Genomic DNA, 18,130 nt, shown 5'->3' on the forward strand with positions numbered 1-18,130 from the left:
AAAAGAAGAACACACAAGACACTACAACAACAACAACAAAAAATTCTATACAACTGTTTTGCAAACACTTAAAATAGAAGAATTTTGTTGACCTAAAAACAACTAAGTACAGTTTTACTCACTTATTAAAAATACTTTTAGTACAAAAATTTCTTAATTTTTCAAAAGATACTTCAGCTAAAGGATAAAATATTGCATCTGTAATATGTCCCTATGTAGTACATTTCATGTTTTAAAGTAACTCATACCCCTAAGAATCCATTTTCTCTAGTAAGGCACTTCACAAAATGAAAGAAAAATGAAGTAAATTAGAAACTCCTGTTGTGCCTATGGTTCTACAACTACAACCATAACATGACAAACATCTGTTATTGCATTTCAAAGAATTGAAAGCAGAGATTTATCTACTTGGAAATCTATAAAGATATTTTAAGTGGCCCAAGTAACAGAAATACAAAATATTATGGTAACTCATCAAAAATACAGATAGCAGTTAGATAAGTAACCTTGAGGGTGGAAAAACAAAAGTCTTCTTCTTTTACAACTTCAATATTGATATTTTACTAAAAAAGGTTCTTTCCAAGATCATGAAATCTTTTGTAGCTTGAACAGGTTTCTGCCTCATTTATGCAATTCAGTTTAACTAATTAGTAAAATATCCTTAAGATCATTTAAAAATAGGGGAACTTTTATAAAATATGTTTTAAATTCACATTATTTTTGTAAGGTCTTTTCTTCATTAGTAAATTACTCAAGTCTAGGTAAAGGAGGTAATAATGAGCATCAGGTGGCCTGCATGCAGAGGGGTTTAGCTTGGTACTCTCACTTTCAATATTAAAGAATCAATTTGGTTGGAAAAGATCTCTGCGATCAAGTCCAACCTGTGACTGAAAACCACCCTGTCAACCAGACCATGGCAGCAAGTGTCACTTCCAGTCCTAAACACCTCCAGGGATGGGGATGCCACCATGTCCCTGGGGAGCCCATCCCAATGTTCAGTCATCCCTTTTGTGAAAAAAATCTTCCCAATGTCCAACATAAACCTAACCTAGCACAGCTTGAGGCCATGAGCTCTCTTCCTGTCACCGGTTGCTGGAGAAGAGACCAACCCCACCTGGCCACAGCCTCCTTCCAGGCAGTTCTGGAGAGTGGTAAGGTCACACCTGAGCCTCCTTTCCTCCAGGATAAACACCCCCAGCTCCCTCAGCTGCTCCTCACAGGATTTTTCATCCCCAGCTGACCCTTCACCAGCTCTGCCACCTTCTCTGGATCCACTCCAGCACCTCAATGTCCTACTGGAAGTCTATACTGTCAGTATGTACTTCATTATAGCTAACATTTTTGTGAGCTCTCCCACAGTTAAAGCAAAATTGTCATTTAAGGAAATGCAAGCACAGCAATAGTGTGACAATTAGATGTAAATCACATCCCAAAATCCCACTAAGTTTATCTAGTCATCTGAAGTGCCAGAATAAATCATAATCATAAAAAAAAAATCCACCATAATAAAATTAAATTCATTGAATGTGCAGTCTCTATTTGTTCAGACTTTAAAAAACCTTTCAAAACAAAAAATGAGGAAATCAGGGGAACAACTTAATAAATTGTACAAAGTCACACAGTTAGGGGATCATTAAGGGTCATGCTCCTGTGACAGCTGTGACTTATCCTGTATTTACGGAAAAGAGCTGCTAGTGACTAAAGGTGCTCACACACCAACATGAAAGTGCTAGACAGCAACAAGTGCTAGCTTGCTGTCTCAAATGATGCTATAATTAACACTTATATTAATCTAGTCAGTATTTGGGTATGCAGAAGAAATTGGCAGGTTAGACTGTTTTGAAGGCAGGGAGGGAGCCAAGCATTGCACTCTACGGCTGGTGTTTCTTTCGTCTCAATAAATGGTGCCAAATTCACAGTCCAAAGAAAATGTGTAGTTCAGCCAGTGACAATGAAGCCTTTTCCACAACATTTCATCAATATGTTTGAATCTGCTTCACACAGATCTGCTCTGAAAGGACAATGGTACAGTGAGAGAAGTCCCTGTTTATTGAGCCTAGTGATTGCTAGCTTAGCAATTAGTGCTTGCTACTAGCCTAGCAAGTAGCTAGCAAGTACCTTGTCTTCAGTAGCAGACCTAAAAAAGCTTTCAAAAACTAAGCAGCTTAAAAATAAGCCAAATTTTACCTATCAACAAGTATATCTAGAATTGCTTGTCCAAGTACCTTCCACAAGCACTTGCTGGTTAGCAGAAACCATGTGCCAGTGACATTGCCTTCTCCTGTCCAGCAGACACCTCAGTCACTACCTGCCACCAAGGATGGCTAGGTCACTTCCCATTTCTCCAAACTTCAGTCATCTGAGTTGGGATTCTCCAAATCAAGCGCACATCTCACAATGCAAGTATTTTAGAAAACTTCACACAGGACAATACAGTCTGGGCACAAGAAAAGGGTAAAATAGGTTTATAATTCAAAACACCATATTTTCTTCTTTGAAAAGCTCCAGTATTTGCATTTTCATGTTTGCACAATATTTCATTCTGTGGGGAGAAGGGCTGCAGGGTCACGCTGCCAACAATTAAAGTGAAAATTTCCTAAGACTGGCTGTGCCTTTCATCAGCTCTGAGCACACCAATGAACTGAAGGAAGACCACAGGGTACTCTGGGCATGTCAGCACTGGAGCAGCCCCATAAGACAGAGTGTTCCAGGGCTGGTTGATGCTTCCAGAATCTTTAACATGAAAGGCAACCTTTCATAATTCAGCTTGACCATGCTAGACCAGGGAAGAAACATATATACACACTAATCTGCGTATGCTGACCCACAGATGGAATGAACACAAGCTCCATTCAGATATAAAAGCGTGGGTGGCCATTTCAGAGTTTCCCATGGCAACAATTAGTTATGGGCCCACATTAACGTAAGACCTTTCCTGTTGGAAGAAAATCATAGTTTCTGCAAGTATGTAGATTTACTCAGAAAAAAAAAAAAATACATGTGCTGGAGGACACTTCAGCTCTTTATGTGCTCCTGGGTGGTGTCCCTTACCTCCTGACAAGCGTACAGACACCTTTCCCTGCCTTGGTGGAGGAGGGAGCCTGCCAGCTTCATGAGTGCTGGAGGAGGAGATACAATTTTCTATCACTTTGTTCTGTACAATAAATACAATGCTGTTGACAGAGGGTATTGCACAACCTCAGCAATTTCATTCACCATAATATCTGATAAACTCAAACAGATTAAGAAGTTTATCCCTGAAGTGCCTTTTCACTTTTCAGCTAGGGAGCCAGGACACAGATATTAATCAATTTTCCAAGGACACAGAGGAATTTCTATGGCACAGCCAGATGCTGAAAGCTTGTTTCAGACCAGTGTCATTATTATAGAACTATTAGTCTTGCAGGAGTCACAGGAATTTTGCTTTCTTTAGGACAAGTAAATGGCTTTGGAAGGTCACCATTTCTGCCAATACACCTCAGCCTTATCTGGAGATCTCAGATTATGGCCACTGATTTGCCTTTCTGCTGAGACCCGTGACAGGTATGTCTGTCAGTGACAATTCAGGTAAATGTTTCCCTCCAGGAAACGAAAACAATATAAATTGTAATTTCACACCAATCAGGTGAGAACCACCCACAAAAATAACAAAAATCCCTAACTAACTCCCCAGCTCATTCATGCCTTAGCACTGAAATAAACACTTGAGAACTCAGGACAGTCTGAAACTCCTAGGGACATATCTACCCTGTAGCCATCTCAAATATGGATTAAATTTTATTCCTTATTTAGTACATTAGACTTGCCCTGATTAAAAGGAAGGACAATTCATTTTAATGTATTTTTGTAAAAAAATAATGTCTTTCTAACATGCTGCATTTAAGTGCTACAGTGCATGACAACCAGGAAATATTGTATGTTATACCAGTCATGGCAGCTTATCTGCAGTAACAATATGATGGATTCAGAACTTTTCTAAAAGTAGTTTTTAGGAAGACTACACCAGCTTTTCATAAACTACAATTGAGTGCATGATGGTATTCCCACAGCAATTAGAACAACATACAGAGGCCAGCTCTCTTTAGATCAAGGACTCCCACCAGTATAAGCCATATACTATTTTAATCAGGTCCCACTTGCGTTCTTAAATGGGGTTAAGAGCCACATACTAAGGCTAATACTCTGTTTCCTTTAGGGATAGCTATGACTTTGGGAAAAAACAATGCTATGTCTAGAAAGCCAGTGCTTATATATAGGTATCTTGGGACTACTGGAACTGTTAATTGTATTTCACACATCTTTGCAAGTTGCTGAGATGTGAAACCCATAAAGTGAAAAGCATTGACATGGTCATAACTCATGTTTCTTGAGAAATTTCCAGGGGGTATAATGGAATTAAACAGCACGGCCTTAACTGTTGACACTTCTCTAAAACAGAAGAAAACATAGCCTTATTCTCTTAAGAAAAAATGCCCTTTTTGGCTTAAAAATTGGAACAAAAATAAGTTGAATTCCAGTGGTAACATGCTGTCACAACTGAAAAACAGCATTTAACAACAATTTACAATCAAGTCTTCTGTTATAATGCTGGGCAACGGAGACAAAATGCTAACTCTGATAGATATAATCCTTTCAGCTCTTGTAACTAAAGCTGCTACCCAAGACAATTAGCATGAAAAACTGTTGTAGTAAAATATCAGCACTGCTGTACTGAGGGGATAAGATAACATGTCAGACTGGGAGCTCTGCAAGGAGAATATAGTTATTTTCAGATGGTCAGGGCTTCTGGAAAGAAACCCTCACCTCCTGCAGAACATCAACTGGAAGCTGTCACTCACTTATCTCAACAAAACATTCACAAGCTTGTACCACATGCAAACGTGCCAGATCCTGTAACGCATGTTCCTCCTGGTAAAAAAACAAATGTTTCTTGAGTCAGGGAGGAAAAAAGAAAAAAGGACATAACAGAGAAAAATTTACTTTAAACTATGAACATCATTCACAGCCTTGAAAAGTACATAATATCAGCTGCATGTTTTGGGTCACCACAAGAAATTCTGATGGCTTTGTCTCTGTTACTGGTCTTAACATTATGTCTCTGTCAGAAGGGTTCTTGCAATATTATTACAAGTATTTTTGTAGACAACGATTTAACTCTGCTTAACTGGCTTGACCAAGAATGGGAGATTAAACACAGTCAGCTGTGACAGCTGGACAGCCTGAAAAGCTTCCAGTGCATCCTTCCTAGAGAGAAGTCTTGCCCTCTACATCTATAAAGTATGGCATGATCCAACCACGACTTTGATTGAGTTCTGAAGGTCCCTAGGTGTGCTGAAAGGCATGTGACAAGAGTAGAAGGAGATACTTTGGGTTTTTCTGTTAAACTTCTACAGTTTCCTATTGTGTCATAGCTATGAAATCAGAAAGGAAGGATAATAAATTATTGATCTCACATCTATTTCACTACTTTTGGAGTTGCCCTAGATGCTTCTCTTTTTACTGCAAAGTGGCTTAACAGATCTTTACAGCATGAAGGCTGAGTTCTGGAGTCAGGTGGAGATATCCTTGAGTAACGGGGCAATTTTAGGACAGTTACAGTCAAAGCTGATTCAGCAAGTTAGCAAGACCAAAGATCCTCTATAAATCCTGTGAAGAATACACTGGAGAATGACACAGTTCACTAGAAAGTAAATTACGTTGTTTATGCATACATGCCAGCATTTCTGACATTCTTCCCCAGTGTTTTATACCTCCCTTTTAATAAACCACCCATATTTCCTTTGCCATGTGAAATAAATGGGCTTAATTAAGTGGTGGAGAATAATCAGACGAGTGACTTACACTTCCAAACACCTCACTGGGATGAACCCCAAATATCACATAGACTTGTGACAGAAAATATTCTGTGTTATACTCCAACCTCAACCATTTCTGGTGCAGGAGCTCTCTTAAAGAGACACCAAGAACTTGAAAAGGCATTTTTTTTCCTTGCCAAACCATGAACCACTAATAATTTCCATTCCGTTAATAATTACTTTTAACTGCCAGAAAAACATTTAACTGCAAGTAAAGATCAACCCAGGATATATACAAGGATTAAAACAGATGGTTTGAATTAAAACCTATACAGTATTAAAACAGTAACTATAGTTGACATCAGCATTTTTACTGAAGTAATTACATTGACTATTAACTACTTGATCACTAACAACAAACAATAAATAGATCATGTTAGCATTTATAGTTATTACCTAAATTTGCTTCCTTAACACTCGCAGTTTTCCTGTTAAAAGTAAATTATCACATTATTCTTTGTTCAGTGTTTCAGCTACGAGGAGACCAGACACATATTCAAAGGGCATAATGACATTATTTTATTTGTACAAATTTTTTGTTGAATATTTACTATTTATTAAATACTCTCTGTTTTTCCTGTTATATAGTAGGCATAGGTAGCAAACACAAAGTGTATCTTAAAAGCAACATGATGCACATGGTGTTTGCCTGCCAGGCACGTAATTGGTCTTGTTATTTTGTCTTTACAAAGTGCAATACACAGAAAGGTTCTAGTAGATAGGGATTCAAGAGTAAATTTTTGATCCAAGTCAGTTTTCAATTTGCTTCTGAAGTTTCTGCGTCAGCCCTAAAGCCAAGACTACACATTTCTAAGGGAGTAATAAATAAACAAAATCCCAGACCAAATACAAAATAAACATATTTCCTTTCAGCATGTTTCTCCGAATATGCTCAGGGTACAATCTGGGATAGCCCACAGAAGACACACTTGCTGGTCTGGGTGACTCTGTGGCGTTTCCCTGGGCAGCCCCATTCCAGCAGTGCCCAGTGTTTGTGCACAGGGCTGCAGGGCTCCAGCAGCTCCCCTCGCATCCTTCTCCCTCATTCCCTCAGCGCCTCCCAGACCTGCACTGCTTTCCAGCCGGTCCTGCCACAGCAGAACAGACCTGGATTTAATTCTTCCCTGTACAAGGGTAGACAGGAGATACCCTTGGATGTGGGAGCTCATTTTTCTTTTTTACCCCGCTTTTGATTAATTCTTTAATCCATACAAGTCCTTCCTTTTTGTCCCTGGTGTTTCTTCAAGGAACTGTTGCTTACAGTGCTATATCAAGGGCTCAAAAAAAATCCAAAATGGCAGGGAGTGAACAACTGTCTGTCTCCCTGACCAACTTCACGAGAATGAATCACAGGACTGAATTGGTATTTTGTATGGCTCTTTAGACACTCCACCAACTTTATCAGCATACATTACAGCTTTTCTTTTTTTACCCCTTTGCACCAAATGACTTAGTAGAAGACATATAAGCACCTGTAAAAAAACCCCCAATACTTCTAAAAAAGAAAATCTTCACTGCATTATGCAGGAAGAATTTAAAATCCCCAGTAGAGTCACAATCTGTTAGATGTGCTGAATAAAACTGACCATTGCTCTTACTATTTGATTATGCTTCTACAAAAGGCGAGAATAGCAAGCAAAGTAGAGAAACCTCCATCTTGTTAAGTAGCAGGACTTGTTCCAGTTTCAGAAGCTAGAGAGAGGACTCATAGTTTGCAGCTCTGCCTCTCACCTACTACATCACTCTTCCATAGTTCATGGGTACCTCTCCAGTAGTTCAGAAGGGAAACATTATGCCAGGTACTTTTGTTTTCCAAGGGGAACCTTGCCAGAAACTTGTTGTGGAGGGTCACACCACAGCCAAGCTCCCCAACAGTATCTCATCCCCATTCCCCTTTCCATCCTCAGAAGTCAATAATCACCTGGGTACCAGTTCAGTGTGCCAGAGCGTAACAAGGAAGACTGGGGCAGTTGCAAGGGTTGGAAACAGGGGTGTCTCTGGAGCCCAAGTGACCAAAAATTCCTCAAGGCTGGAATTAGGCACACTTCAGATGGTGGCTCCAGTTCCAGAACTACCCAGCTGTGCTGAAAGCTCTGCTGCAACCCTGAGAATCATCTGATTCTGCTGCAGGTGCCGGCCAGTGCGAAGCTTTCAGGGTCACTCTGTGTGCCTCAAGAATGGCATCTTGGGAACTCCTGCTCTAGAATGTTTCTTGTTCACTTTGGATCCCTTGGAATGGTTGAGGGGGAACACCCAGTTGTGTCAAAATATTGCTGAGCTGCACACAATACTCCCTGATTTACAGAAACCAGATCTGTTCAATTACAGCTCTCCAAATTCCAGTCACACTTTTACTCAGTTTCCAGTACAATCCCTGCTGTCACAGCATGGATAAGGAATGTGCAAAATAGCAAAGAGTCTCCTGGTTGTAAAAATCCCTGGTGTTTTAAATCAGGCAGTGCAAGTTACTGCACAATAGCTGCATCATTGTTTAAATAAATTGAAAAAGTCACCCCTTTTCAGGAGCATTTCATTACATACTATGAATATGCAGCAACTAAAGGTTCTTTTTCCTGTTAGAGATGGATGGTATTTAAAGAAATTTTCTCTGTGTGTACTTTACTGTATGGAACGATTCATTCAGTCGTGTGGAACGACTACTCATGTCGTCTGCTTTTATAATACAGACTAGTGTTTATTTGCTAGAGCTACTTTTCTTTCCCCTGCTGCAAAGTTAATTAACTGCATTGATTTGGCTAGTGCAGTACACATGGTTTCTCTAATTCACATTAAATACACAACTACATTTAAAATACTAAGCGGAGTTAAAGATTGTAACCAGGAACTTTCTCACTTGTTAGCCTCTTAGATAGTGGTAACTAACTGCTGTGCAAGGTTTTGCATAATTTCCATCACCTGATCTTCCTCCACAAATACAAAAGCTTCACTCCGTTTGTGGGCAAAAAGTTTGTGTTTCAAATTGGCCTCACTCCTCTGAAAGCAAGTGGCCACTATCAGTCAGTGGTTCTGGATGCAGCTCTGTCCTGGTAGCAGAGGAGCAGTTCTGGCTCACAGGAGGACCAGGGCACATGTTGGTAGCTAGCCTGCAGTCTGTAAGTCTGCCTGGGAGAGCAAAGCCCTGCTGGGATCACAAGCTTTGCCCCTGGGAGGGAGGAAGACTGACCTCTCCTTCTGACTACACCAGGCACTAACCACTGATGAGTTGCTAATTCTTGCAAGTTGCCTCAAAACACAGCAATCAGAGGACAGCAAATTGGCAAGTCTGTGTTAAACAGAGAAGAAAATATGATAGCAACAAAAGAGCAATGAAGGAAATACACACAATAGGAGGAATATTAAGGATGACAGAGATAACTGGATGGGGAAACTTTGGCATGTACCGTCTTTTACAGGGTATCTGATTGAAGCTGATTGTCCATGAAGTGTTTTTGGCAGGCTTGTGGGTGAAGATATTCAAAGCCTTGAAAATCTTCAGTAAATGCTGGAGTCACAGATGTGGTTTGGAAGACAGGACAAAGGAGACAAGTTTCTGCATCTCAGGTTAGCATTTAAACCATTGGATCTACTCAGATGTAAGCCTAAACACAGATATTTTGGGGCACAATTTCAGGCTTCAAATATCTTAAAATGCTTTTGATTTTCTGGGTTTTCTTATAAAATATAGCCCCATCTGCAATTAATTTTCAGCATGTGTTTTCCACATTTAGAAATCCCAAATAGTTTTCTGTAAAAGAACAGGCAATGTGAAATCCTTTCTTCCCCATGAGATACTGTCACACAGGCCCAGACAAATGGTTTACCTGAAATATATACTACTGGGTAGGAAGCAAGAGTGGTAAAAGTAACTCAGAAGTGCACTTCCTTGGCCTTCCCTTGGATTTTTCTGCTAGTCATCAAAGCTATCCTTAATCCCAATGGAAAGTGATGATGGAAATACTATTTTTTTCTCTGCCAAAATGAATCTTCTCTTCAGCTGAAATGGCTTAGCCAGATCGCAGTGGTATAACTTATGCTTCTCTGTGCCAAGGTTTCTGATTCTGGCTCTTGGAATGTGTCTGTAGCAATTTCTTCTACATAATGGAACACACTTCTTGCTTGGAAACACTTAAAATAGGCAAATAGGGCAACTATTCTAAAGGCTTTGTTTTCAGGTGGAAGTTTTAAACCTGCCTTCTCAACAGTTCTGCCCCCATCCACATCCACCAGGATTCATCACACTGATTACAGTTTTCAGTTTATCAGGTTTTCCTGTCAGCTCTGCTTGGACTTATGCTCCATATTTAGCTGCATTTAACTGAGAAAACAGACAAAATAAAGAAAGGCCATAGGAAAGATGAACCAAACTAAAAGCATCAAGAAGAGAAAATGACCACTGTGAACAAATGACTACTAACTGTATTATGTACTATTTACCAAAAGAAGGCAAGAATGTTTGCAGCTCAAGCTAAGGAAGATTCTGTCCTTTTGTCCCTTCCTAACAAGATGAGGATTTTAATATATGCAAATATATCTAGTCTTTGTGATTATGAAAGGAGTTATTAAAAAAACCCCAAAAAATACTTGAGAAACGTTTTGTTACTGACTGCATCTATAAAATTTGAGTTCATCTAAATCACAAAACATGTTTACAGACAAGACCATTTTTCTGAATCGTTTGGTACCTCCTGACTCCATGAACTGAAGGACAAATTTCCCTGTCCTAGAAGAGAATATGCTGCCATTCAAAGTCACCTTTCTGCTTAATTTAATTCTAATAATTTCTTCACATGTCACAAAAGCCTTCAGACAACATGTGTCTGCCAGCAAGATCTCACATGCTTTCCCAACAGTCCAGTGAGAAGACCCCTCACCTTGACAGTAGCAGAAAACCTACAGTGTCTGGCTGAGTAGGTATGACACTACCCAGAAGAAAGCAAGCAGAATTATGCACATTGAAACAAGTCAGCTGCAAAGATGAGGCTCAGTTCAAAATAAGAACACCTAAAGTTAGCTCCCTTTATGCCCCATAGGGCAAAATACAGTTGCCTAAGCATCTGTAGCTATGTCAGACTGCCCAGGATACTCTGCTTGCCTTCCAGCTTCAGCTTAAAAGGCACAGGTGTGCTATCTACAAGTTTTATGCACACTTTTTGAGTATCTAGAGATATCCCTGTGATAAATCTTAGCCTTAGGTGTCCAAGCTCCCAATAGTAAATAGAGAGTTAGGCAAAACAGGCCCTGGCACACAGAACAGCTGATAGAGTTGACTTAATTACCTGAAAATACATGTCAATTATGTATCAGATACCTGGGCATAAGGTTTTAAAGAGAGGTCTGTAAGCTTTTGACTATCCTAGGAAGATGCAGATGTCCTGCAGGTCCACTGAGATCACTGGGAGCCCTGTACAGAAATCTTGGCTGCTCAGGCATGTCTTTAATGACTCTGAAGTCATATGCATGGGTTATGGATTCAATCTCCAGTTCTGCAACTGGAACACTGATATCCAGTGCACACATATAGTTGGATGGTTTATCATCAATGTGTAATGCACACAAAACATCCAAGTACAGCAACAGACACCAGTAAAACAAAAGGACATCCAGGTGGAAATAAAAATTGGACTGTATTTGTTTCAGAAAGGAAAATAACTAAGTCTATTTCTTAAATAAAAGTTATGAAAATAGACTATTTGAGCATAGCAGGTTCATAAAATAATTTTAAAAGCTGTGATGGAAAAAGAAAAATATTTTTAAAAATCAAATTAGATAAAATGAATTATAATATAAGGCTTGTTACTCTTAAAATTGTCATTGTACAATCAGTTCACTCAAAATTATTTTTCTTGTGCAACAATTAAAGATTAATGCCTTTCTAAAGCTGTTTCAGAGGATAAATTAACATAACTGTAATAGTCTGGAATTAACTTTGTCCTAGCATAAAAATATGGTAAAAGACATTTCTCATTTTTTTCACTGGAAAGAAATTCATTTTGGAGCTGCTTGAGCTTATGTGTTGTTTTATTAACTGGGACTAGTTCCCAGTTTACTTCTCTATGTCCTTATTTGACTTACGCTCATCAGACGTAGAGAAGGAACAAGCAAACAATATCACAACTTTCATTTTGCTTCCTAAACATATTTCAGTCTGTGTCTTGAGCAATCCCCCTCAACTGCTCTGATGTCAGCAGGTACAGTAAACCAAAGTACTTGGTGAGTTCTGGATATAGTTTTGAAACACTACAGTTACATTAATGCAAAATCTCAAATACAAACTGTGTATTTGCATGCAATTATATATTTTTATATCTGAACTACAATTAATACTGCACAGATATACATCTGCTTATGAGGCAGTACTTTTTCTTGTTTATGTATCTAATTAACTAAATTAAACTAAAATGTCAAAATTACACAATTACCCATCTTCAAAGCAACCTAGAAGCCTAATTCTGCTGAAAAAAAAGTCTTAATCAGCTGTGAAAACGGCCCTTGTGCTTTCCAATCCTGAAGGCAGAAAACCCATTTATCTATGGTAATTATGCACCTATTAGAAATTACCTTCCTGTTATTGCAGCCTTTACTTTCTTTCCTTGTCACTGTACATCAGGCAGCTCACGGGAATGGACAGCACAAGGGTCAGCAACCCTGGTGAAAGGCTGAAAGTGCCAGACCTGCTCAGCCCTGAATTACAGTCAAAGGCCTGGAGCAGTGGACACACCTGGTCACTTCGAGCATCACCCTCTCAGAGACAGTGGGAACCTCTCTCACTTCATGCTAGCTGCAGTCTCAGTTTAGGGAGCTGGAAGCCAGCTTCTTTGCAAGAGGAGAGCATGAAAAACAAGCTAAATCAATAGAAAGCCTCCAGCGGAAGTGGATACCAGCCTGGAGACAGGAAACAGGTGACTAAATGTCCAATATCTGGTCTCAAATGATGTGCAGTTGCCTAGCCAACTGCTGGCCTCACATCCTTGATCCTGCCAGAAGGAAACTTGTATGGGATTTCACTGTATCTTGGGTGGATCTGACCCCATGGCACAAAGCCAACTCCAAGCACTCTTGTAAAGCTGAACTTCCACTTTGTTTACTTTCAAGACATGTAGGTATCCCATGTGCAAGTCTATATTACACTGATTCAGTACTGGGCTTTGGTACAAGACTACAAAACATATGTAATTTTTATCTCTTCTGCTGCCAGAAGAAATAGGACTACTGAAGTGAATTTTTTAGGGAATCATGACACCATAGATCCAGTCACCAGGCAACATATCAGATATGGTACAAGTATAGAGCACATTTAATGAACTTTATACAAAGGTCTCAGCAAGACTGTGCTGGGCAGAGCACTGTAAGATTGTCAGGATTCACGACCTGAGTGGGGCTGGATCCTCATGAGAACTTTGGTAGATATGAGCATATTCACATGGGAGAAAAAAACTCAAACATGTAATAAACAGATCTTGTCTAATACTCCCTCCTAAATCACAAAAGAACAGCAAATGGGTGTTCTTTCATACTGTTATCTCAAATACTGCTGCTCAATTTATACTTCCTTCTCTGACATTCTCACTGTGCATGTGCCCAAAGAATTAGAAGCAATTAAATCAATAGCAATCACTAAAAAAAGCAATTCCCTTCACACACACAATCTTTATTAGGACAACAAATCAGAACATAAATATTTAGTACTGTGTCTTGTATTTAAGCACAGAAACAACCAAAATATTCTTAATTTTTTGGTTCTGAAGGAAATCTCATAGAAATTACTATTTCATCAACATTGACAAAGTCACACAAAGACGATGCTATGGTCAAGTTTTATTTATAACAATGATTTTTACTGCACTTAGGACATCTGGACCACAGCTCATCTGCCAAGGATCATATAACCCTCATGTGTTCTTAAAACTCAAGAGAGAAATCAGTTGGTCCAGTAGACTGCCCTGGGGATTATTTTTGACTGTTGAATGAGTCTACTGTAAAATGCAGACATAGCGGGGGAAAGGATGAAGTCAGGACACATTAATTTTTGTTCTACTGACCTTTCTGTGGTCACAATGAATAGGAGCTGGTGCATGTGTATATGTTTGGTAAATGTTAAAGAAAAAGTCTTAACTAGCAGCCTTACAGATTCTCTTTAGCACAGAGGACAAGCATTTGAGCCACGTGCATAGAAGTAAATAAACAGACACTTGTATTTTCTGTATCCAAACCTGTTTGTTAATAAACAGAATGAACTTTATAGAAGAATTGTCTGAGAACTGATCACCTGAGTTTTAATTATTTACTATTTTAGCTTAAGGTCTCCATTAACATCCAAGTAACACCTCATATGCCTCTCCAGTGCTTCAATGTATACAAGACACCTAGAAATTCAAAGTATGCAACTCCAAGAAAATACAGAACTGTATCAAGACAAAGAGCTATGGCTATACCTTTAAAATGTGAGCCAGTTATGACTACAGGCAACTATGTCATTGCCTTTAGGCTTACTACCATACTTTAAAACTAGCACTAGAAAGGCTGATGTTACATGGCTTGCAAGTCTATAGATGTTTAATTTGCAGTCAGTAAAACTAAAGTATGGACCTAAAGAAAAAAAAATTGAGATGTCAGAAAATTTCACTGAAAATTATATCACTTTATTTAGAGTTAGCTGTGGACGCTGTTTTCATCCCACTTTAATAAAATTTCCTGACAAACTGCCCTTTCTGACTTGCTCTGCTAAGTCAGGAGGGGCACCTGTTTACAGAGCTGCAGCTGCTCTGTAGCTTTGCAAGAAGCAGTGACATGTCTGCATGAAATTAATTATTATGGAAAACTGTTACTGCTGTCTGTTCTGAAAACCAGAACAGTACAGAGCTGATCAGGTTGAGCTGCACTTCTTTAGTTAATTAGATCATAGCAAGCATAAGCAGATCAATCTGACACAACATGCAAGTCCCATTGAAGTTCGTGTGTTTTGTTAAATGAGTTAAACACCAGTCCCAGCTGGCTGGTTAAGGGTACATGTTCTTTTGAAATCCCATAATCTCCACCCAAGAATTACTAAGCTTATTTCTTATGAAACTTGTTCCTACTAGCCTAAGATTCAAAGCATACAGTCTTCAAATGCTTATCCTGTATGTCCAAATACTTAGTCCTATACTTATACTAAGTCCTACACTTAAGATATTAATATACTAAACTTAAAATATGAATATGCTAGAAGACTTGTTAGGGAAAAAAAACGAACTAATCCCATACAATTCTTTCATTCTTTCAATTTCATCTCGCTTACACATCAAAAACTGTCTTTGAAATTCACCTTCATTTCGCAACGTGTCCCAACCTCACCCACTATGTTTACAAAAAGATTAACTGATGCATTTGTCACATTAGGTACCCGGGTTACTGCAATCAAGAAAGTTGCACAGTCATTGAAAATTCAATATAAAAATACGATTTAAATAAAGCTACATATTTATACATCTACACACATAAAGGCATGGAAAGGCATCATAAAACTTACCATCACCTGCAGAAAGTGAGTCATTTGCACAGATCAGTGCCAAAGTAAACAGCAGATACCGAAGATCCATACTCCTAACTCTGTAATATGAAAAGACAATAAGAGAGTTTCTTTACAAGCAAATATTACTAATCTGATACGACATTTAAGCTATTATCTAGTTTTATTGAATTTTTGATTGGATTTAAACCAGAAGTACATTTAGTTTATTGTTCATTGCCTCATAAAACAATACATCATCTTGCAGTCTGGAACAGATAGTAAATACTGTATTTACAAGAGAAGTAGCTTATGCGTTTCTAGTCCATTAAATACAGAGGGAGGAAAAATCAAGTATTTTCTTGATTTCTCGATAAATACAGAGGGAGGAAAAATCAGTATTGTCAATTGACATCTGCAAATGACTTTAAAACTTCTAAGAATGCAAACACAATCCCAGCATAAACCAGCAAGGCTTTACAACTTCCCCCAAAAAAGCACGCTCCTTGTTTTCCTTAATTCACTTGTGCCACAAATGTACACACATCGTACAACCCCATCACACAATCCTGTTTTGAGGCTCTACTTTGCTCTTGCCATTATCCCCAGCATCTGGTAACAATGGGGAAGGGCAGCAGCTTGGACTTGCAGATTGTGCAGACACCTGCACAAGATGGCACCTTGCTCCCAAAAACCTCCTGAGGTGTCCATAGGAAGTATGGGGAAAATATCCATACCATGGGGAAAACATCCATACCATGGATTATAACCTGACCATTTATAGCCATGGAGATTACCAGAGACCTTCAAAACTAAACCAACAACATACATGCTAAAATGAGCATGGATGTGTAAACAAGTCAGGCAGCATTTTTTTTGCTGCGTGGCATCAAACCAGCACCATACACTAACACCTCTCTCAGAGAGGCAGCAGAGAGAGAATAGCTCCACTTCCACATCTGACTGTAAATTGGTATGACAGACTGATTCTACACTGGACTGTTTTCATTTAGAGATTTTATTTCCTTCTTCTTTATTTCCTTCTAATCTCCTTTCTAATAGGAGATTAAACGACAAGTGTCCAAAGCCAACTAATGAGTAGCAATCTTGACGTAGGTGTTAGTTATCAAGTAACAATGCTATCAAATCTGGGTGTCAAAAACTAGTCAGTTGCTTAGTACAGTTATCAAAGTTTGAATAAGGTTAAAGACCATAAAACACAAGAATGTAGAGTATGTAAAACTATAGTAATGCTGAATTTAAAAGGTTATTCCCTCAATTTTCTTATACTAAGAGAGCAGATGGAATCACAGTACAGAAAAAATCCAGAACTATTACCATCTCCATGAGTTGGCATTTACTCAAACTGCTCTAGACTAGCAGAACCTAAGCCAGACCTGCAAAGGTAAGCCAGGAAATGCTCCCCACCTCACACACATCAGGACAAGGATGCCCAGCAGCACTACCCAGACAAGCTTGGGCCAGCCTGAGTGGGCATGGGACTACTACACCAAGAGAAGAGCTATAGGAGCTCTTTGGACTGCCCAAGCACCTGCAGGACTTTTTTCTGGCCAGGCAGACATGGGTCACACCAAAGGGGGGCACGGAGGGAGGGATGGATGGAGGAGGGGGGAAGAAAGGAGGAAAAGAGGAAAGGAAGAGAGGAAGAGAGGAAGAAAGGAAGAAAGAGAAGTGCTTTAGTGAGGATTTGGGGCAGTGTAGGAGTGAGATAACTTGGGGAGCAGGACCAGGAGAAGTGACAACTGCAGCTGTTGGAATGCACAGACCTGGGACAAAGCTAATAAAGCAAACCACAAGCCAACAGTTCCTCCTAAATCTCAGTAGAGGAGCTACATTGCCACAGTACAAAGCTCATCCGAGATCAGCTAAATTTTCAGGTAGCTCAAATGGTCCTCCTGCTTCATCTGTACTCTTGTTTATAGGATTCTTATTATCTGTTATTAAATAAATCTACTACAAAAATGTGCCTCTGTGTTTGTCAATTCTTCTCCTGTTACACAACGTATACCCATCAGTCTCTTCTCCCACTCTGCTCTTCCGCTTTCTCCCTAAAGTTTTATTTCCTCTTTCACATGCCTGAGAACAACGTCACTTTATTTACAACTCTCCTTTCCCAGTACCCAGGCATGAAATGCTGCCTTCCTATTCCCACTTTCCTGTTCTCCCACATCCATCAGCCTCTGCTAATCTTCCAACTACTTTTTTTCCAAGTCTTTCTACTTCTTCCTGCCTATTAACAGCCACAAGAGAAGGCCAAATCCTCACAGGAGTCCTCCTGTGAGAACAAATGTGATCAGAATCCATCATTCACTTTTCAACACTGTTTCACTTTTCATAACCACACCAAACAACTCTGGTAGGACCAGGGTTGGTCCCCATGTGCAGCTGTCACAGCATGACTATCCCCTCCATCCCTGGACACCTGACTGGTAGCCATTTCAGTCTCCTTCCAAGAAGAGTCTGGAAGGTTTAGAAGCTGAAGCACTAACCCAGGAGCCTGGAAACACATTACAGATGTCAACAAACACACCGCACTTCAGTAAGGTCTTGTTATCCTCTTCCAGTACTGCTGTTCCCTCCTGCAGTGGTAGGCTTGTTTACATACCTGCAACACAGTGAACTCCATCAGGAGATTGTTCTAGTCAAAATTAATCCATAAACCATTATTGTAATTAACCTGTTTGCAGACCTGTTTTATCAGGTCCAAAGACACAGCCCATGAGCAGAGCTGGGGCAGCACAGGCATGGGAGTGAGCAGTCAAGTGGA

The 18,130-nt window shown here is 39.4% G+C and overlaps 1 protein-coding gene across 3 annotated transcripts in view; it reads right to left on the reverse strand.

Moving 5' to 3' along the window:
• The window catches only part of GHR (growth hormone receptor), a 117,296-nt gene that overhangs the window by 45,562 nt on the left and 53,604 nt on the right, over positions 1-18,130 (reverse strand). For all 3 annotated transcript variants that reach the window (XM_054283861.1, XM_054283842.1, XM_054283853.1), the window contains exon 3: positions 15,364-15,443. In XM_054283861.1, the coding sequence (XP_054139836.1) occupies positions 15,364-15,433 (70 nt within the window). In that variant the 5' untranslated portion in view covers positions 15,434-15,443. The remainder of the gene's footprint in view (positions 1-15,363; positions 15,444-18,130) is intronic.

The sequence above is a fragment of the Melozone crissalis genome, unplaced genomic scaffold (genome assembly GCF_028551555.1).
Source record: "Melozone crissalis strain CALT ecotype California unplaced genomic scaffold, PUWL_Pcris_2 ptg000005l_1, whole genome shotgun sequence".
NCBI classification, from domain to species: Eukaryota; Metazoa; Chordata; class Aves; order Passeriformes; family Passerellidae; genus Melozone; species Melozone crissalis.